Below are 23282 nucleotides of genomic sequence, written 5' to 3'. Positions count from 1 at the left end.
AATCTGCAACATTTGAGAGTTGTAAAGAGAATCCAAAACTGAAATGGTAGTAGGATATGATAGTTAATGTTTGTAATGGAGCAGAAAGGGACACAGTTCCTAAATTCAGTTTTGCTGTTGTCATCCAATTCTGGTCTTCTGGCTTATAGCTTCTCCAATTTTAACCATTGCCAGGTGTAGGACCAGACTTGGCTAAGAACAAGGCGTCAATCTGTTGAAGCTTCAATAAAGGACTAGCACATCAAACAGCATAGCCATCAAGTGATAGACAGAGCTAGGGGATTTCAGAACTAATGGATCCAGCCTAAGCTGTGCAGTCCTCCCTACATCCAGTCGTGAATGATAGTGAGCAATTTAATAAGTCACTGGAGGAGGAGGCTCCAAAAATATCCCCATCCTCAATGATGATGGAGCCTAGCACATCATGCAGAAGATTCTGCTGAAGCATTCATAACTATCTTCAGCCAGAGAAGTATCAAGTAGCTGATCTGTGTTTCTGCCTCCTCCAGAGTTCTCCAGCATCACAGATGCCAGTCTTCAGCCATGATTTCAAGAAATGGCTGGAGATATTGGCTATTCCAAAGGTCCTGAGAATATTCTGACGATAGTGCCGAAGTCGTATGCTGCAGAATGTGCTGCACCCCTAACCAAGCTGTTTCAGTACAGCTGCTCAACAATGTGGAAACTCATACAGGTATGCCTTGTACAAAAAGCAGGCTAAGTCCAATTATTGTCCCTTCAGTCTACACTCAATCATCAGTACTGTGACAGAAGGTATCATCAGCAATACTATCAAACAGCAACTGCTCAACAATATGCTGCGAACTGATGCTCAGGTTGGGTTCTGCCAGCACTACTCAGCTCCTGTCCTCATTGCAGTCTTACTTCAAGCATGGGCAAAAGAGCTGAATTTCAGTGATGAAATGAGAGTGACAGCCTTTGACGTTATGGCCACATTTGGCCGAGTGTGGCATCAAGAAACTGTAGCAAAACTAGAGTCCGTAAGAGTCAGGGGGAGACTCAGATGGTTTGAATCATGCCTAGCACAAAGGAAGATGGTTATAATTGTTGGAAGTCCGTCATCTCACTCTAGGACATCTCTGTCGGAGATCCTCTGGGTTGTGTCTTACACATCACTATCTTCAGTTGCTTCATCAATGATTTTACCTCTATTATAAGGTCAGAAGTTAGGATTTCTGCTGATGACTGCATCGTTTGCAACAACTCAGATACAGAAACAATTCATGTCCAAATATAGCAAGATCTGGACAATATCCAGACTTGGGCTGACAAATGGCATGTAACAATTGTCATACAAGTCCCAGGCAATAACCATCACCAACAAGAGAGAATTTAACCATTGCCCCTTGCTAGTCAATGACATTACTATTACTGAATACCCTGAATTGTTACCATTGTCCAGAAACTGAACTGACCTAGTCATCCATATACAGAAATCCAAAGATTCCTGAAGAAGGGCTGATGCCCGAAATGTCGATTCTCCTGTTCCTTGGATGCTGCCTGACCTGCTGTGCTTTTCCAGCAACACATTTTCAGCATCCATATACAGTGGCTACAAGAGCCTAAAAATCTGCAAGGAATAACTTACCTCTTGATTTCCCAAAGTCTGTTCACCATCTACAAGGCACAAGCCAGGAGTGTGATGGAATACTTCCCACTCACCTGGATAAGTGCAGCTCCAACAACATTCAAGAAACTTAATTCCACCCAGAACAATGCAGCCCTCTTGATTGGCACATATGCTTATTCCCTCCATCACAGATGCTTAGTAGCAGTGGTGTGTAACACTGCAGCTACTGACGACTACACTCACTCCACACACACACATACACTTTCTTGCACTCACAACCCCTGAACCAGACATACGCGTGCGTGCACACACACAGACAAAGACCCACATGCACACATATATTTTGTGGGGTGAATTTGTACTTTCAGGGTTACATTGTACTTTGCTCAAAAACTGCATGCATTCATGTAGAATTCTGAGCTCAAAAACTGCATGAATTTATGTAAAACTGTTATCTCACTTTTTAGATTAGAATCAATCTAAACATCATGGCATAGACAGAGAACACAGGGGGCCAACACCTTCAACATATTGTCTAGCTATCACCATTGTTAACAGCTAATCCAAGAATGCAATTTTTAAAAAAAAAGGTTTTGTGATTTACACATGAAAGAAATGAAACTATCACTGTATCCTAACAGATGAAAGGCTTAACAGACAATCAATTTTCCAATGTATAATTTCAGTTACATCACACTGTAAATTTTTGCTATAAATTCTGTGTGTTAGGATTGAGCCCTCCACTATCACCTGATGAAGGAACATCACTCCGAAAGCTAGTGTGCTTCCAATTAAACCTGTTGGACTATAACCTGGTGTTGTGTGATTTTTAACTTTGTACACCCCAGTCCAACACTGGCATCTCCAAATCATGGCTACTGACCAAGACTTCTTAAATAGCACCTTCCAAGCCACTACCATCTTGAAGGAGAAGGGCAGCAGAATCCTGGAAGCTGCCCTCCGAGTTATGTATCATCCTGACATGGAAATTAAGTGCCATTCTTTCAATATCTCTGGTCAAAATCTTGGAACTCTTTCCCTAACAGCATTCTGGGTGCAGCTAAGTATCATGGATGGCAGTGGTTCAAAAAGACAGCTCAATACCTCCTTCAGGGCAGTTAGAAATGAGCAACAAATGTCCCAATGATGCCCACATGCCCTAGATGAATAAAAAATTGTTCTGCTGGTGGGCACAACTTCAGTTGCCAAATACCTGAAGTTCTCTCTCCTACTTTAAGATGTTCCTTAAAGCTCACTGCTTTCACCAAGCATTTGGCTATCTATCCTGATATCTCCGTATGTGAACTAGTATCACATTTCATGGCATAATGATCCTGTGAGGTACCTTGCAGCATTTTGTTTCATGAGAGTATTGTTTGAATGGGAGTTGTTTTTATTGTTGTTTCGGAACCTCTAATTCCATGAAATGTCTGCCAGTTCCTGGCTGGGAAATATCTACAGCTACTTGCGTCTAGGTATTGTCTACTTTCAACTTGAGAGGAAGAACTGTGAAGGTGTTGTCACAAAAACTAATGGTTTCGAATCTCTAATAATTTCACATAAACATTTAAAAATATTTTAATGTGCTCTTGGCTCTGACTAGCTGCTTCATTGCAATAGTCTCGTTTGATTAAGTTATGTGATGAGTTACTTAACCCAAGTTCAAAATGGTTAATATCAGTTTAGACTATAATCAGCTTTACACTGCATAACAACAAGAAAATACATTCTAAAAATTTCTCCATAGAAATAAAGAATAGAAAGTGACTAATTATATTAAAATTCACCCGTAATTGTTTGTTGCAAATGCTTCCACTCAGGAGATGATCTGCTTCATTTGATCTGGTGGGCTAGATTTCAAGCCAAGTAAAAATAGAAGCTACGTTACCTTCAACTTTACACTTTTTCACGTGTGCAGTTACATTTGAAACGGTTCACAATTATGTTTCTGATGCACCCAGTGCCGTCATGAAACATCCCAGTTTAGAATATGTCGATAGTGACAACCTCAACCACCAGCCTCCCCTTGTTGCTCAGTGTAACATCTCCACAACCCATACATTTGATCCTAATGACCTTTCACTCAGCCAATGGCACTAACTACATTCAGTCCTTTAGAATTTCCAAAAAGACAAGGTTCCCTTAGTCCTTTGGGGCTGACCTGTTTTTCCCTGCTTGAATTGTGCCAGCTATTGGCACTTTATACACAACTCACATGTGAAAGACCTAAAATATTATCAGCCATTTTAAATAATATCAGTATTTTAAAAAATACTGAGAGATGGGTGAGAATTAGCAGACATTTGGTTTCTAGTGAAATGCTGTTCTTAAGCTGTTAAGAGTATTGGTGCAAAACAAGAATGGTTTACTGAACAAGTTCTAATGATATGAATCACCTGGCCCTCAGCTGTGCTTTTTAGCACGATTCGCCATTGCTCTGGTGTTCAGTCAGGTATCATATTCTGCTTACTGCTCTTTAGTTTCCTCAAAATCTTCTTCCTTGTCCTCCTCATTCAGTGGCACCCAGTCTCTATCCAGCTAATTGATGTACCTTTGTGATGCACCTGTTTCCTCCCTGCTCTGTCAGCAAGTTGGAAAATGTTGTGGTTCTGTTTGCCGAGCTGGGAATTTGTGTTGCAGACGTTTCGTCCCCTGTCTAGGTGACATCCTCAGTGCTTGGGAGCCTCCTGTGAAGCGCTTCTGTGATGTTTCCTCCGGCATTTATAGTGGTTTGAATCCTCAGCTTCCGGTTGTCAGTTCCAGCTGTCCGCTGTAGTGGCCGGTATATTGGGTCCAGGTCGATGTGCTTATTGGTTGAATCTGTGGATGAGTGCCATGCCTCTAGGAATTCCCTGGCTGTTCTCTGTTTGGCTTCTCCTATAATAGTAGTGTTGTCCTAGTTGAACTCATGTTGCTTGTCATCTGCGTGTGTGGCTACTAAGGATAGCTGGTCATGTCGTTTCGTGGCTAGTTGGTGTTCATGGATGCGGATCGTTAGCTGTCTTCCTGTTTGTCCTATGTAGTGTTTTGTGCAGTCCTTGCATGGGATTTTGTACACTACATTGGTTTTGCTCATGCTGGGTATCGGGTCCTTTGTCCTGGTGAGTTGTTGTCTGAGAGTGGCTGTTGGTTTGTGTGCTGTTATGAGTCCTGGTGGTCGCAGTAGTCTGGCTGTCAGTTCGGAAATGCTCTTGATGTATGGTAGTGTGGCTAGTCCTTTGGGTTGTGGCATGTCCTCATTCCGTTGTCTTTCCCTTAGGCATCTGTTGATGAAATTGCGGGGGTATCCGTTTTTGGCAAATAAATTGTAGAGGTGTTCTTCTTCCTCTTTTTGCAGTTCTGGTGTACTGCAGTGTGTTGTGGCCCTTTTGAACAGTGTCTTGATGCAACTTCTTTTGTGTGTGTTGGGGTGGTTGCTTTCGTAGTTTAGGACTTGGTCTGTGTGTGTGGCTTTCCTGTATCCCTTTGTGGTGAATTGTCCGTTCGGTGTTCTTTGTACCATCACGTCTAGGAATGGGAGTTGGTTGTCCTTTTCTTCCTCTCTAGTGAATCGGATTCCTGTGAGTGTTGATGATCTGGTGTGTGTTCTCTATTTCTGTGTTTTTAATGATTACAAAGGTGTCATCCACATATCTGACCCAGAGTTCGGGTTGAATTTGCGGTAAGACTGTTTGTTCTAACCTTTGTTAGGTTGTGTCTGTTTGACTTGTAGGGTGTATGAAGGAACACTCTTTGAAGAAGTTTTAAAAATGGATTTAATTTTCTCAACAAAGGCTGCAGTGGATAACAAACATTAGTCATTTAACCACAGAAATGTGAGAGAAATGGAAATTTACTGGTGGTGTGAATGTGAACCTTAAGTTACCAATTGTCTTTTCTCATTGAATTGCTAATGAGTATGTTGATTTGCTGTAGACAAACAGTACGATTTCCTGCTTATTGATATTTCTGTTTCATCTCTTGAAATACCATTTTTCAGACAGTTACAGAATTGTTAAGGACTTTGCACAAAGTAATTCATTTAAATATTTGACTTTGGTGCTAATTCTTACTTTGTGAAAAGGCTGATCTCCTATGATTTAATGTGTGGAGATAATGGTGTTGGAGTGGGGTGGACAAAGTCAGAAGTCACATGATACCAGATTATAGTCCAACAGGTTTGAAATCACCAGTTTTTGGAGCAGTGCTCCTTCATCAGGTTCATCTGGTGTTGTGTGACTTCTGACATGATTTCATGTGTAAGTGGTCTGGATCATGTATGGTGTTTAGATTTTTGGAGCTGTGTTTAATCTGACCTGCACGTTAAAGGGCAGTGCTCAGCAAACACCCTGCACATTTATCCTAAAGGTATTTTGCAGATTGAGATGAACTTGTGTTTAGCGCTTCTTACTTGTATCAGTCCGACAGATTTGCCCTAGACGAAAGACGTTCTAAATACGGGCTGCTGGTGTCCAGTATTTTTACTGATTGAGAAATGATTCTGATTTATAGCTGCAGATATTTTATCACAGCCACTTGGTCTCGAGTGATTGAATGTGTCAAATTCTATTTTCATTGGTCATTCTGAGATTTCTGATGTTTTGAGAATCCAGTTCATTGACTTTATTTGTTCTTCCATACAAACTGGAAATCTGTTCACATTATTGTTATGTATCCTCTATTTGTATTGTATAGTTTTTATTTTTGTAATTTTAAAATCTGCAGTGAGTGGGTGCTTGGGCCATGTTTAAGGTATTTAACTGTAGCTTTGGGGTTGAGTTTTTGGTTTTGAAAGCATCAAGGGAAAGGTGTTCTTGAATTTGGGAAACTGTGGTGGGACTTTAAGGTTTGACAACACAGGTATTAGCAGAACAGGAAGAAGTTTGTTGCTTAGCTTCTTCATTATGCATCAAAATCATTTTCAGGAACACATTAACTGAAGTGTTGCTAAATGCAAATATGCAATTTCGTTCTCCATTAATAGCTTGTTTTGGTATCAAAGACTAAAGCAATTTTGGGAGTGCAGTGACCAGATAATTTGTTTTACTAAGGCAGGAATGAATATTAGAGAGGACAGGTGTGCAAACAGCACACTCTCATGTTTGAAATTCTCTCGCCACCTCTGTCTTTTTTTTTATCCTCAATGTCTCTCCCATAAGATGTAGGTGCTGAAATAGGCCATTCAGCCCATTGAGTCTGCTCTGCCATTCAATCAGATCATTGTGTGATCTGATATTCCTTAACTTCAAATTCCTGCCTTATCTCCATAATCATTGATTCCCTTGTTGATTAAAAATCTGTTTAAAAAAGGGTCTGGATTTCATGGTAATGTCCTTACCTTTGAGACAGGAGGCCTGGTTCAAATCTCACCTTCTCCAGAGGTGTATAATAACATCTCTGAATAAACTGATTAAAAATATCTAAAAGTCTGTCTATGTCCTTGAATGTACCAATGACCCAGCCTCTGCTGCCACCTGCAATTTAAAACAAACGCTACATGTTCATTACTGTGTCAGAGAAGAAATTCCTCCTCATCTCTGACCTAACTGCGTGATCCATTACTCCGAGATTACTTACTGTCTCCTTGCTGTATTGCATGCGCAGGCTGTTACATTTTTAGAATAAAATTCTGCTTATTTAATCTGATAATTGTCCCATAACTTCAAAAGATTACATTCAATATATGTGCATTGTGGGACTACCTCACTTTGCAGGAAGATATTAAGAATGAGCTGGTTCTTTAAAAGAAGCCAAGATCTTCATGTGAAATCAAATGTGAAAATATGGGCCTTTAGGAGGGATTTCTCTGTCCTGGTTCTCTTGAAATGCGGTGTTGTAGACCTGGTGTTGAGCTGTCTGTTCCTTGGAAAGCAAAGTAAATAGCTTTGGGTGGGTGTTTTTTTTAAGTAAACAAAAGAAGCATGATTAGGTGGACTCGGGCTCAAACAGACCCAGGGTTTTAGCTTTGCTTTCAGTTGTTGAAATTAGGGTTTTTGGAGTTGAAGCAGCTAGATACAGCTCTCTCCTGGCTGCTATAAGAAGCTTCAGTTCTATCTCTGCTGCTGGATTCATTCTGTCGGTGTTCCTTCTCCTAGACTGGAGAAGATAGGGAGTGAGGGAAATCTGTTTTGCTGAATTTGGCTTTACCAAAGGTGTTTATGGGATGCTGCTACATGGGAACAGTGAACAGGTAGTAGTTAGATAATATATTATTTTCTTAAGTATTTTGATAGAGTTGGAATTATGCCTTTGTTTTTGTTTGTAAAAATAAAGTATGTTTTGATTAAAGCTGAGTAATTTGGCAAATTGAATCACATGTAGAATGCAGCACTTTACACTCGTCTTGAAATAAGGTAAAGGTTAGGGTCAAGGCTATTTCCTTGAAATGTTTTGAGGAAGTTTGATCTACAACACAATGAAAACAATAAAGCATATAAGATGATTTTATTTTGAATTTATCACAAAATATCTTTTTTTAATGTTGTTATTCAAGCATTGTTTTTACTCCAGTCAGTTGAATGGAGCGGGTGGGGAATTGCAGGAAATTTATTTTCACAAAGTAGTTCAAGAAATTTGAGTAGTATACCTAATCCTATTTAAAAAGAAAACTTGCCTAAAGATTAGTTATTTAATCCGATTCAATGTTAATGAACTTAGTTACCAACTAATTTCTGGGAAGAAACGCTGTTGAGCTCAGCAAAGTTAGTTACAGTATTTGAATATTAGTCAATTTACACTGCAAGAATTTGAATATAAATGGCCGAGCAGAGGCTGATAGCCAAATTTGGTATCCATGGGGATGGCCTTAATTGGGACCTTGGGTTCATGTCATACTACAGGTGACCCCATTGCATGCACTCACCCATGCTCCTACACACGCGCACACTCCTACCAGACCCATACACATACTCTCTCGCAGACACTCACACACACTCATATACACACACATAAATTTGTGGGGTGAATTTGTACTTGCAGAATTGCATTTTCTTTTGCTCAGAATCTGCATGGATCCATGTAAGATTTTGTAAATCCCTTTTTTAGAAATCGAATCAGTCTGAACATTAGGGTACAGCAGCCTAACACAGAACACCTCACACCTTCAATGCATTATCTGGGCCAACATGGCACCTATTGTTAAAGTTCACTTGAAAATGTAAGTTTAAAAAAAAAGTTCTGTGATTTACATATAAAAGAACTGAAACCAGTATAGTCATTCTAAAAGATGAGGGAGTTAACAAACAATCCCGGTCTTTTTCAATATATAATTTCAGTTGCATCACACTGTAAACCTTTGCTATAAATTCTGTGTCCTACGATCTTATACTCCACACCCACCTGATGAAGGAGCAGTGCTCTGAAAGCTAGTGCTTCCAAATAAACCTATTGGACTATAACCTGGTGTTGGGTGATTTTTAACTTTGAATATGAGAAATATGCACAGCAATAAGAGAAATATCTTGAATTTCACAGTCTCAGGATGGTACGGTGGATCATTAGTTAGCACTGCTGCCTCACAGTGCCAGAGACCCAGATTCAATTCCATCCTTGCGTGACTGTGTGTGGGGTTTGTACATTCTCTCTGTGTATAGATTACTTAGATTACTTACAGTGTGGAAACAGGCCCTTCGGCCCAACAAGTCCACACCAACCCTCCGAAGAGCAACTCACCCAGACCCATTCCCCTACATTTACCCCTTCACCTAACACTTCGGGCAATTTAGCATGGCCAATTCACCTAACCTGCACAAGTTTGGACTGTGGGAGGAAACCGGAGCACCCGGAGGAAACCCATGCAGACACGGGGAGAATGTGCGAACTCCACACAGACAGTTGCCTGAGGCAGGAATTGAACCCAGGTCTCTGGTGCTGTGAGGCAGCAGTGCTAACCACTGTGCCACCATTCTGTTGTGTCTTTGTGGGTTTCCTCCCACATTCCAAAGATGTGAGGTTTGGTGGATTAGACATGCGTTCAGGGATACGCTGGCTAGGTGGATAAGTTATGAGAAATGCAGGGTTCCAAGGACAGGGTAAGGGGGTGAGTCTGAATGGCATGCTATTCGGAGGGTCAAATGGCTTGCTTCCACACTATGAGCACAACGTGCTCTACATTAAGGAATTTTTATAATATAGTCATGTTAAGAAAGGTAGTAATTTCCACAGATCAAATCCCATGTCCAGCAATGAGTAAATAAATTCTAGATTCTTTTAAAATGAGCAGTTAATGTGTTTTGGTGATGTTGGTTCAGCGATGAACATTGTCATGGAAATCCCAGGAGAGGCTCCCCTGGTGTTTATCTAATGGTCCTCGGATCTTTTAACTTCACTTGACAGTGCAGAGAGGGTTCAAAATCCCATCCGAAAGATGGCACAGCCAAAGGTACCACACTTCCTTGCTAATGCCCTGAAATGTTGGCCTAGATTACATACTTGGGTCTCTGGAGTTGGGATTAATACGTCAAACTCTCACTCAGGAAAAAAGTGCTTCCTGACCTCTCATAGGAATTGTAACAAAACTGTGCATGTGATTTTAAAATAGATTTATATAAATTAGGAGCAAGAGTAAGCCATTTGGCCTCTCTGGTCTATGCCACCCTTTGATAAAATCATCTAGTTGTGGCCGAAACTCCACGTTATTGCCTGTCTTCAATATCTTTTTAATCCCTTGTTCGTGAAGAATCTATCTAACCTGTCCTTAAAAATGTTCAATGATCAAGCCTCCACTGCTCTCTAGAGAAATAATTTTCACAGGCACTCGGCCTTTCTGAGATAAAATGTTTCTTCTCAATTTTAGCTTAAATCGGAGATTCTTTATTTTTAAGCTCTTTCTCTCACAAGGAGAAACATCCTTTTATGATCCCCTCTCCCCTCTGAATTTCCCTCAGGATCTTATTTGTGCCCTTGTACACCAGTAAATGAAGGTAAGCATGGTGGTGCAACAAATAGTAAAGAAGGCAAATGTTATGTTGGCCTTTCTAGCGAGAAGATTCAAGTACAGGAACAGGGATGTCTTGCTGCGATTATATAGGGCCTTGGTTAGACCACATCTGAAATATTGTGTGCAGTTTTGGTTTACTTATCTGAAGAAAGATGTTCTTGCAATGGAGGGAGTGCAGTGAAGATTTACCAGATTGATCCTTGAGATGGTGGGACTAACATATGAAGAGAGATTGAATCAGTGAGCATTACATTCACGAGAGTTCAGATGAATGAGGAGCAATCTCATAGAAACCTATATATTTCTAACAGGACTAGACGTGATAGATGCAGGAAGAATGTTCCTGATGGCAGGGGTGTCCAGAACCAAGAGTCACAGTTTAAGGAAATGGGGTAAACCATTTAGGTCTGAACAGGAGAATTTTCTTCATGCAGAGAGTGATGAGCTTGTCGAATTTGCTACATCATCTATCCATCCGTTGCACTCGATGTGGTCTCCTCTGCATTGGGGAGACGAAACACCAACTTGTGGATTGTTTCAGAGAACATCTCTGGTACACCCGCACTGACCAACCTCACCACCTGTGACTTAACACTTTAATTCCCCCTCCCACTCCTCCAAGGATATGCAGGTCCTGGGCCTCCTCCATCACCAAACCTAAACTACCCGATGTCTGGAGGAAGAACTCCTCATCTTCCGCCTTGGGATCCTCCAACCACACGGGATCAGTGTGGATTTCATCAGTTTCCCCATTCCTTCCCCCCACACCTTATCCCTGTACCAACCTTCCAACTCTTGACAGTCCTACCTGGCCATCTTCATTCCCCACCTATCTGTACCACCCTTTTCTCCGACCTATCACTTTCACCCCTACCTTCATCTGCCTATCGCATTCCCAGCTATCTTCCCTCCAGCCCCACCTCCTCCCATTTATCTCTCAGTCCCCTAAGCCTCACTGATGAAGGGCTTATGCCTGAAACGTTGATTCTCTTGCTCTTGGATGCTGCCTGACCTGCTGTGCTTTCCCAGCAACACACTCTCGACTCTGATCTCCAGCATCTGCAGTCCTCATTTTTTCCTCTCTATGGATGCTGCAGGACTTGGTGGGATTCTCCAACATTTGCTGTTTTTATTATAGAAAGGGATATTTTACAGGTGGTTGAAGTCATGTCCCATGTGGAGCGCTTTGAAAGTACTCATCCTTACTGTAGGTTGTAACTTGACACTATAGAGTTGTACAGCATTGCAGGAGCCCCAGTGTGCCTGCAATCCAAATCCTACTGCCCCTGGCTCTTTCTGTGGGTCCTGCAACTAACTCTGCTTTAGCAAAGGAAGCAAGTAAATAGTTGTGATGATGGTCTAATTCAATGTGAAATAAAATGGGAAGGTATGACATTCCCAGCCATGAAATCCTGCAAGAGGCAGCACTGCACTGTGATAGAAACCTTTCTTATAGTCTGTTTGATTACTCATTGTGCGCTGATTGGAAGGAAATATAATATTGAGAAGACATGAGATACATGAGTGAGAGAATTTACTAAATTAGCTAAATGAGATATTTTAATCCTTTGGTTTTAACTTGTTCATAGGATGTGGGAGTCCTTGGCAAGGCCAGTATTTATTTTCAGCTTCACTTTCCCTTGAGAAGGTGGTGGTGAGCTGCCTTTATGAATCTGTGCTGCCCATGAAATTTAGATACAGCCAGTGTGCAGTTCGAGTGCTCCAGAGTATTGGCCTAGTGATGCTGACTTGGAACTATATTTGATTCCTTCATTGTCACTAGGCCAAATTTCTGGAGCACACTGGCTGTACCTACATCAGGAGTTGTGTCTTGGAGGGAATTGTACAGGTGGTGATCTTGTTTCCATGAATCTGCTGCTTTTGTCCAGTTTTAACTAATGTAGGCCATGAGTTTGGAAGGTGATATCAAAAGAGCCTCAATGAGTTACTGCAGTGTGTCTTGTAAGTGGTACATACACAACCATAGTATGTCAATGTTGAAGGAAGTAAATTTCCTTTGTTCATCCTTTTCAATACTGTTGTTCTTCCAGAGATACATTCTGCCTCTTCTAGTGGCCAGCAAAGAAGATAAGAAGCATCTTCAGAGGATTGAGTCTGGTGTTACTGAGCTGAGTGGGACCATAACACAGACAGGTGAAGACTAACGTTATAACAATTCTCTGTTAAATTTCCTCCACTTTTAACTTTGTAAGTGAAGTTCAGTTTTCTGATATGCAACCTTTCAAATTTAAAAGTTGAAGCCTTTAGCTTCTTGTTTTTGTGAAACTCTGTTTACTGTCAGTAGTTTGTAATCTTTTAGTGAAAAGCTTTTGACCCCTAATACCTTGATGAGATTCGACAACCTGAATTGTGCCTCTCTGCTGTGATGTGCATGCTCAGAACTTGAAGTAACTGAATTATGATGCATATCTAACGTTTATGATTCTCATCTGCAAGAATACTTTCTTTCCCAATTAACGTTTTTCTTCCCAGGTTTGACCTTTAATTTTGAGAACTCTATGGAGTCATTGTGTAACTGGAACTGCCCTTGATATCGCAGTATGAAATTGCTAGGATGAATAAAAATGTTCACAAAATTAAATGTGTCAATTCAGACAGTGTGAATAGGCGTAGCATCTGGAACAGTTGGGTTTGTGAAATTGTTATTGTCGATTAGCTTTCGAGGTTGGGTTAATGAGCCAGAAAAACAAAGCAAGTTGCACTTACACTGACCATTTCTTTGTTTATACTTAGTGTTGAGCCAAAAAAAGATTTCTTGAATTTTTCCAGTTACTTGCATGACTTATGTAGCCCTTTGCTGAGAGTAACCTTAGCATGCGAGAAATTTAATCATCTTGACTGAAATGTGAGTAGGGGAAATATTTGAAAATTGCTGCAGTGATGTAAGCGATTTATTTTGGGCTTTTTAAAGTAATTATGCTGCACAAGTCGGGAACTTTTCTCCCTACACAGCCGTGCTGATTATGCCTTGCTAAGTAAGTTTGGCTTGTGTTTCCTTCTTTACATATAAGCCATATGGAAGTCTAAGAACTGGATGGTTTAGTATTGAGGGTAACCACCTTAGGGAGCTAGCTCTACAGTGTCAACAATTGGTTTCAGCAGTTTGAAAATGAATGTTCCTTGATCGGTCATTGTACTGCAAGGCGGTATAGTGATAGCTTTGATCAAAATTGTCATTTTCCTCGTTTCAGAAGAAATGTTTTTGAAACCACAACTTCCTACTTGTTTTACCAATTGTAAATATTGGCAAAAGCACCCAATGTTTCAACAAATCATCAGTAGTCCCTTGAAGTGAGGAGGACCTCACCAGGCATACAGCCTGTGGCAAGAGATTACACATGGAGTGGCAGTTGTGTCTGCAAATACTACACAGTTTTAGCTGACCAGGAAACACTCCTGCTGTTGCCATCTACCATAGGCATGTTGGAAGGATTTACAGGTTGACAATCAATCTATTCTCAGCTGTGTGAATGCACGTTGCATGCCCCTCAAATATGGAGCTTCTGCCACAGAGGCAGGGCCACCAACCACAGACTCTGTTGTGTTTTAACAAATAGTGGATTTGGAAATATGTTTCCACTGAGTTTTCTTTTCTATTCTCTGATTTTTGTTTGAGTTCCAAATTCAAGGGCACTGTCGGCTGTCTGATATTTTCTTCATGTAACTGTCAGCAAGCTAGTAGACTTCAGAGAGAAGAACAACCAAACCTATTCCTGTTCTTATCTGATTATCAAATGTGTAAATGATCAGTAAGCATTACTTGGAGTGAGGAGCTCCAGTTGATCTTTTTCCTCTGTGCTACAGGTGACTATAGCACTCTATCCCTGTCTGAGGGCTATTAGCAAACTTGAACATAAACCTGACACTTTCTCCATCATTTTAAATAACTTAAATAGTGCTGAAAATGCATGAATGTCCCGAGCGCTGACGGTTTTTTAAAAATGCAAGTTCTGCATTAATACACACCACACCTTGTATTTTTGAAGTGTTCAGATGCAGTTGAACACAGACACTGTTGTTCAGATGTGTTAGGGGACACCTTTGGAACAGGTGGGATTTGAATCCAGGCTTTCTAGCTCAGAATGGACATAACCGCTATGCCGTAAGAGCCCTCAGACTCTACGTAAATCTAATGATGCCTGCAATTATGGAGTATTAAAAATCCAAAGAATAATTTCTGTAACTTGATGAGTTCCCTAATGATTATGCAATACATAGAAAGGCTGGAAAATTGGCAAAGTGGAAAGGGTTTATATATAGTCATAGAGATGTACAGTATGGAAACAGACCCTTTGGTCCAACCCGTCCATGCTGACCAGATATCCCAACCCGATCTAGTCCCACCTGCCAGCATCCGGCCCACGTCCCTCCAAACCTCTTCCCCCCCCCCCCCCATTCATACACCAATCCAAACGCCTCCCAAATGCGGCAATTGCGCCTCCACCACTTCCTCCAGCAACCCATGCCACACACGCACCACCCCCTGTGTGAAAAAGCCTCCCCCAGGTCTCCCCTATATCTTTTCCCTCTCTGTGGAAATAGCAAATAAATATTATATTAATATTGCATTCTGATTCATTCCAAAAGGAGCATCAGTTATGGTATGGTTCATCTTCAAAACTGCATTGGCAAATATAAATATCGTCAAGATAATGGAAGCTAAAGCAGAAAGACTGATTGCTAGACTCTGGGGTGAGGAGATATTGTTCGAGAGTCAGTCACAGATATAAGTAAGAATGGTAAAGTAAACCCAGATTATTCCTAACATGAAATAAAACATATCTTGAAATTGAGTACTGTCTAATACGAAAGTACTTATTTTACTTAATTTCCATAGTACAAGAAGCAAATTGTACCTCACTGGAAATTAATATCTTTTGTTTTTAAGATAGTTTCATTATTTACAATCTGAGATGTTCCATCAATTGCTTTTACAGCTTACCTTTTGTAAAGACAGGAGAAAATGTGTAGTAACTCTGCATTCAGCACACAGAGATTCTACAAGTACATTAAGAGCAAGAGAGCAACTAGAGGGAGAGAGTCGGGCACCTTAAAGGTCAAAGGGTGAGAAATTAAATAAATATTTTGTACAGTAAAAACTGTACAAAAATAGAGAGAAATGGAGGCTAGAGAACTCAAAATAAATATTGATGTTTTTAAAAACAATTCACATTACAGAAGAGGATGTGCTGGAGGACTTAGAAAATTTAAAGGTGGATAAATCTCCAGGATCTGATTAGTGCATCCAGAGACATTATGGAAAATTAGAGCAGAAATAGCAGGGCCCCTTGCAGAAATATTTGTATTATGTATAACAGTGGGTGACGTGCCGAATGACTGAAGAGTGGCTAATAGTATGCCTTTGTTTAAGAATGAATGTAAGGAGAAGCCTGGGAACTGTAGACCTGTGAGTCTGATTTTGGTGACAGGTAAGTTGTTGGAGGTGATTCTGAAACATCTGATTTATATGCATTTGAGAGGCAAGGAATGATTAGGGACAGTCAGCATGACTTTGTGTGAGGGAAGTAGTGTCTCACAAACAAAGTAATCAAAAAGATTGAGTAGGGCAGAGTTGTTGACGTTTTTCACTTGGAGTTTAGTAAAGCCTTTGACAAGGTTCCACTTGGTAGTCTAATTAGTAAAGTTAGATCACGTGGGTTTCAGGGCGAACTTGGCAATTGGATACAAAATTGGCTTAATGGCAGGAGACAGAGTTGGTGTTGGAGGGTCGTCTTCAGACTGGAGGCCTGTTAACAGTAATGTTCCACAGGGATCCATGCTGGATCCACTTTTTTTTGTCATTTCTATAAGTGATTTAGATGAGAATTTAGAAGACCTGGTCAATAAATTTGCAGATGATGCCAAAATTGGTGGTAAAGTGGACAGTGAAGAAGATTATTTAAGATTTCAAAGGGATCTTGATCAACTGGTGAAAGGGCTGAGGAGTGGCACATTGTTTAATTTGGATAAATGCAAGCATTTTGGTAAAACAAACAAGGGCAGAACTTAAATGATTAATGCTATGGCCTTGGGTGGTGTTATACAACAGAGTGATCTAGGGTTGAAGTTCATAGTTCTTTGGAAGTTGAATCACAAGTAGACAGGATGGTTATGAAGGCATTTACCATACTTGCCTTCATTGCTCAGACCTTTGAGTAGAGAAGTTGAGATGTCAAGTTGAAGATATCCAGGACGTTAATGAGGCCTCCTGTGGAGTACTCTGTCCAATTCTGGTCACCCTTTTATAGGAAGGATATTATTAAGTTGGAGAGGGTTCAGAAAAGATTTACCAAGATGTTTGTGGGAATGGAAATTTTGAGTTAAAAGGAAAGGCTGGATAGTCAGGATTTTTTTTTTCTCTGCTGCTTAGGAGGTTGGATGGTGACCTTATAGAAGTTTACAAAATCATGAGTATAGGTAAGGTTAGTGGCAGGTGTCTCTTCCCAAGAGTGGTGGATTTCAAGACAAGGGGCCATATTTTTAAGGTGATAGGATGGGTCATATCCACAGACGCAGCTGCATCAGAACATTATTTCAATGAGCCACCATCTCTCACTGCAGCACAGAGGAACTATGAAGCGCAGAGGACAGTCACCTATACAGTGTATTCAAAAAGAATGGGTACCCAATGAACACAATCCACCAATTTATCAGCAACAAACCCAAACAAGCAGACAAAATACATCCAGAAACCCTAGGCAGTCTCCCCTACATCAAAGACATCTGGGAAATGACTACCAGACTACTCAGACCCCTTGGCATCATGGTAGCCCACAAACCCACCAACACACTAAAACAGCAGCTAATAAACTTGAAAGACCCTATACATTGACTTGAATCCCATTTACCACTCTGAGGAAAAGACCAGGAGATGACAAAACCAAAGGAAATGACATCACCAACCCAAGGAAACCTAAACACAAATAAAAAGCAGGCCATATCAGCAGTGCTTCACCAGAGGCTCACTGATGATGTTACCTAGTATGGTGACAAAATGTCTGAAAACAAGCCTTCCAGCTCACCGAGCAAACTTACAACCTGAACTACAAATCTTCTCAAAACTCGCTAATATTCTTCCTATAGCAGGGCGATCAGAACTGTACACAGTAACCCAAAAGTGGTTCACTAATATCCTGCACATTCTCAATATGACATCACAACTCCTATACTGAATGGTCTGAACAATGAAGGAAAGCGTGCTAAATGCCCTCTTAATTACCCTGTATACCTGTGAAGCAACTTTCAAAGAACTAAGGAGCTCAATCCCTGGGGGTCTCTGTTCTACAACACCACCCATGGTCCTACCATTAATTGTATAAGTCCTGAACCTGTTTGTCTGTATTTTGGTAAAACAATACCTCATGTTTATACAAATTAAACTCCATCTGCCACTCTTCAGCCCATTGACCAATTGATCAAGGTCCCTTTGTAATCTTAGATAGTCTTCTGAAGGGAAGACTACTCAGCGCATCTTGATTCCTCTGTCCAAAAATATAATATCACTGTAATTTTTAGTTGTTACTTAAATGATAATGGATTTTTCTTCCGCTTACTGAAATTTTCTTTCCTATGTTAAGCACCAAGAAGAACTTAGTGTATTTTAAATAAAAGCCAAAAGAACTGCAGGTTCTGTAAATCAGAAACAACAGAATTTGCTGGAATAAGTCAGTTGGTTTGGCAGCATCTGTGATGAGACATCAGAGTTAACGTTTCGGGTCCAGTGACCCTTCCTCAGAATGGTGTATTTTATTGAGGGACCAACCAAGTTTTCTTCCAGTTCAACTCTCAGCATGGAGAGGTAACAGGAGCCTGATAATATTTAAAGCTGTTCCATGGAATTTTGAACAGTTCATCTTATTCCCATACATATTTGTGTAACTGAAATGGGAAAACAAGTAGTTTTAGGAGATACTGCATTCATTAGGAGTGGTAGTGTTGCAAATTAGCATAGGGAATAAATGAAATCTCTTATTGGTACACTGGAAACATTTTTGACTCGGAAACTCCTAAAACGATTGATTGTATGTGTATGTCCAAAATGTGGCAGCAGATGGAGAAAGATAAAGGTAGCTCATGTTTACATAGTAGTAGCATCATGGCTACATTCCTGTGTGAAGGATGAGACCAGAAATCAATCTTTACTCCATCTTAGATTCATTAATAAAATGAAACATTACAAATGGATATTACCTAACTCAAAAACCCGCAATCTAGAACATAGAACAATACAGCACAGAACAGGCCCTTCGGCCCACGATGTTGTGCTGAACATTTGTCCTAGCTTAAGCACCCATCATGTACCTATCCAAGTGCCGCTTCAAGGTCGCCAATGATTCTGACTCTGCCACTCCCACAGGCAGCGCATTCCATGCCCCCACCACTCTCTGGGTAAAGAACCTACCCCTGACATCCCCCCCATACCTTCCACCCTTCACCTTAAATTTATGTCCCCTTGTAACACTGTGTTGTACCCGGGGAAAAAGTTTCTGACTGTCTACTCTATCTATTCCTCTGATCATCTTATAAACCTCTATCAAGTCACCCCTCATCCTTCGCCGCTCCAATGAGAAAAGGCCTAGCACTCTCAACCTATCCTTGTACGACCTATTCTCCATTCCAGGCAACATCCTGGAAAATCTCCTCTGCACCCTCTCCAAAGCTTCCTCATCTTTCCTAAAGTGAGGCGACCAGAACTGCATACAGTACTCCAAATGTGGCCTAACCAAGGTCCTGTACAGCTGCAACATCACTTCACGACTCTTGAATTCAATCTGTGTCAATAAATGACACTTTTTAAACGTGTCAAAGTAATTGTCTGAAAATCACATCCTCAAAACTTTGTTTTAAAAAAAATTCTTGTTCAGGAGCTACATAAATCAGGTCTGCTTACGTAATTTTTCCAATAATCAGGTACTGTATTTTTCCTTGTATTAGTGAAATAACTACTGTTTTGAAATACAAGCAGAAAGAGTGCTACAGTGCATTTTTCTAAAGAAATCAACCAGAAGGGCCATGTTCTCGAATGTGAAAAGAATAAAAGTGAAACCAGTTAAAATCCCAGAAGCACTATTTATGACAAATCTAGACTATTGCGGACTTGAAGGGAGGATTTAATTTGTTAGAGGATCTTCAGAACCAGAGATCCTGAGAAAGAATAAGAGTGGGAGACAGTGTGAACAAAAACAAAATGCTTTGAGATCAGGCAGTGCGTAAAGTGGCATTTTTGAGACTCAAACACAGGAAGAGGATAATTCAGAGACTCTTGTATTCAGTAGTTTCATTGGCTGCACAATTCAGTCATTTAACACTTTGTACTTTATATGCAAGCAACAGTCAATATGACTCATCTTTTACCAAATGGTTAGATAACGCTGCAACAGAATTCTCCAGCTAAAAAGGTTCTGCATAAATTGAAGAAATTTAGTAGAGTTGGGAAAGAAATGTGAAAATATAAGGATCAGTGCAATGTGAATTTGAGAGAGTTTAGTGAGAATCATCATAATATAGGCATCACTTTATAGAAGTGGCATATAATTGAAAAATGAAAGGTAGTGTTAATTGCTCAAATCTCAGAAATTAAGATCCTTCTTTAGTATTTTAAAAAGGCCAGTATGGAAACTGCTGAATGTATCCTAAAACAGAGGAAATCATTTCATCTGTGCACTTTGACCAAGTTCTAGATAACTAATTAATATAATGAAATCTAACTGCAAGTAGAAGTGGTGCAATTGTATCTTGAAACTGGCTGTTGAGGCCCGTAAGCATATTAGTAATTCTAAAAAAAATACAGTTAAGACTACTCTAACACATGAGCTACACTTGTGATTAATGCCTAGGAAAATTAGAAACAATGACATTCATGTGAAATTAAGTTATTAGACGCATGTCTGTATGATTTCTGTACCTTTTCACTAGCAAAATGATAAGATATCATTGCAAATCTACATAGGTTTTCATTATTCAACAGAATTTACACCAAACCAATGAACTGAATCCAGATCTATAATATTATGATTATTTTCTAATTGAATACTGCTGATGTGGTGAAATTTACTTTGCATTCCAAAAAAACGTCATGTCAGATTTGAAATGTTAATTCTGTTTCTCGCTCCACAGATGCTGCCAGACGTGCTGAATTTCTCCCTAGTTTTTATTCCACTCAGATACTTTTAGCTTTCTATCGTGCTGGGCAGGAGTGTGGAAATAGGACTAGCTATGGATGTGGCGTACGAATCTTAGAGTTTCTCAACATAATTTGATAACGGCACTCTGGGAATGATGGGAATTAATGTTAAGAGTGGTAACAGGTCTTTTTAAAAATAGATCTTGAAAGGTTATATAAATAAGAAAAACATCACTTTGATTCTTTCAGTTTCTTCCCAAGCTTTGAATTGTAAATTGCATTACATCAGTCAATAACAGTAATGTCAGTATCAAAATCCGGTGCTCAAAACAAACCATGGATTTATTCTAAATGGTAACAAAATGAGATACAATTGTGTAATCATAGATGAAATCTTGTGCTATTCAGCATTAAATTTTTATGCAATTTGCACATCATGGGAGCTCTCAAATTTGTAAGGCCATTGTGAAGAAATGTCCATCTCCTGCTTATCAGTTTACGATCAAATTGTTTTGAAAATAACAAGACTTTTTGAAGTAACGCTTCTATTTTTTTCCTTCAATAAACATTTTGGAAAGGCTCAGTAAGCTGGAGCTGAGATTTCCCATTGTCATCTCAAATATATATGCAGAAGTGTAGAAGCTGTCTGTTTCTCGCTCCACAGATGATGCCAGACGTGCTGAGTTTCTCCAGCATTTCTTCTTCCTACTGCAGTAATGCAGGTTGTTTTCTTCACTCAAACCACTTTCTAATGGCACAATACCTTGCAATTATTCATGTTTAAAATGTCATCCTGCTTTAGAAACAGTATTTTTTCTTTTTCTATCAATCCTATGCTTGCTTGAAGCATTTTGCTGCTAAGTTTGGTCAATATTTTAGTTTGTTTTGTGAATTGAAATTATTTTGGTGATATCTTGTGTAACCATCTACTTAATTTATTGTCAATTTAAACATTATGCAGGGACTTAGTAATTTGTGTGATAAATTATTTTTCAGTCCTCCTTAACCTTTATACTAATTAGAGTGCACAGGCAAACATGTCTTCAGGTAGTATATTAAGGTTTCTTATATTCTGGCTTGTGGATTTCCATTCATTGAACCTCCTGTTTGCTCTGTACTGTTTGCCATCGTTATTCATTTATCCCATTTCTTCCCTTTTGTAATCTTGTGCTGAAAATCTTCCCCAACTGAGACTGTGGCTGGCAAACTTCCTCTGTTCATGCTGCATTATGGTTGTCGACTAGGAACAATGCAACTTTTGGCTACGGTTAATTGTCTTGTTTCTCCCTGTGGACAATTCAAACCGAATACACAGTTTGCTTTGGTGCTTCCTTCAGCTACGTTAGCAAGTTTTAGAACATAGAAAAATACAGCACGAACAGGCCCTTTGGCCCACGATGTTGTGCTGAGTTTTCTGTGGCTAATTGTGCTTTCTACCATACATTGAAAAATGGTTACACCACAAGAATAGCATGGCAAAATCATTTTATTTTGACCTGTTCTTTCCTCAAACGCAGCTTTTTCAAATTCTGTAGCTTTGTTTCAACCTTGCCTTCAAAAACTGCATGTAAGTTAATTTCCAGATAGTTAATGAGATGCCTTCAAAAATAATCAACATTAATGAAGCATTTTTAATAGTACACACTGTGATTCTGGATTCTTTGTGTGACTTTATGACTAAGTCCTCTGGGGGACCATGTGCAATAAAATGTCTGTTTCAGAATGCGATTGAATTGTCAAATTATAAAAATCTTTTCTCACACCGTCCTTGCTTTGTTTGCCCATCACTTAGTCTATGCCCTCTTGTTACGAACAGGAACAGCTTCTCCCGATCTACTCTATTCAGCCTGCTCATGCTTTTGAAACCTTCTATCGCATCTCCTCTCTGCCTACTCTCCAAGAATAACTGTCCCAACTTCTTCAAACTATCCTTGTAATGAATGTTTTGATTTCTGGACCCATTCCCATAAATTTGCTTCTGCACTCTCTCCAATGCGTTTATATCTTTCCTAAAATATGAAGCCCAGAACTGTACACAATTCTACAGCTGAGATCCAGCAAGCATCACCTCCTTGCTCTTGTACGCTATGCTCTATTAATAGAACCGAGAACACTATGCTTTAAAGTTGGAAGTCACATGACACCAGGTTATAGTTCAAAAGTTTTATTTAAAACCACAAGCTTCCGTACTGCTGCTCCTTCGATGGGTGAAGTGACCTGACGAAGGAGTAGTGCTCCAAAAGCTTGTGATTTTAATCAAATCTGTTGGACGATAGCCTAGTGTCGTGCAACTTCTGACTTTGTCCACCCCAGTCCGACACTGGCATCTCCATATCACTGCGTGCTTTATGAATTGTTCTCCATCTGCCCAGCCACCTTCACATCTGTTCACATATGCAGCCAGGTCTCTCTGTTCTTGGATCCCCATTTGGAATTGTACACCTATTTTATATTGTCTTTCACTGTTCTTCTGACCAAAATCATCACCTAGCACTTCTCTGCGTTGAATCTCATCTGCGACCTAGTCACCCACTCCAACAACTTGTCAACATCTTTTTGGAGTTCCACACTGTCCTCCTCTCAGCTTCCAATTTTTCGAAGTTTACTGTCATCTTTGAAATTGTCCTTTG

At 40.0% G+C, this 23282-nt stretch overlaps 1 protein-coding gene across 3 annotated transcripts in view; it reads left to right on the top strand.

Annotated features, from left to right (window-relative positions):
- Window positions 1-23282, top strand: part of pex14 (peroxisomal biogenesis factor 14) — a 234945-nt gene that overhangs the window by 169956 nt on the left and 41707 nt on the right. For all 3 annotated transcript variants that reach the window (XM_072586070.1, XM_072586069.1, XM_072586068.1), the window contains one exon: window positions 12560-12662. In XM_072586070.1, the coding sequence (XP_072442171.1) occupies window positions 12560-12662 (103 nt within the window). The remainder of the gene's footprint in view (window positions 1-12559; window positions 12663-23282) is intronic.

This window comes from Chiloscyllium punctatum, chromosome 16, assembly GCF_047496795.1.
Source record: "Chiloscyllium punctatum isolate Juve2018m chromosome 16, sChiPun1.3, whole genome shotgun sequence".
Lineage (NCBI taxonomy): Eukaryota > Metazoa > Chordata > Chondrichthyes > Orectolobiformes > Hemiscylliidae > Chiloscyllium > Chiloscyllium punctatum.
Note: the sequence above shows the minus strand (reverse complement) of the source record. Positions and strands in the feature narration are given on the sequence as shown.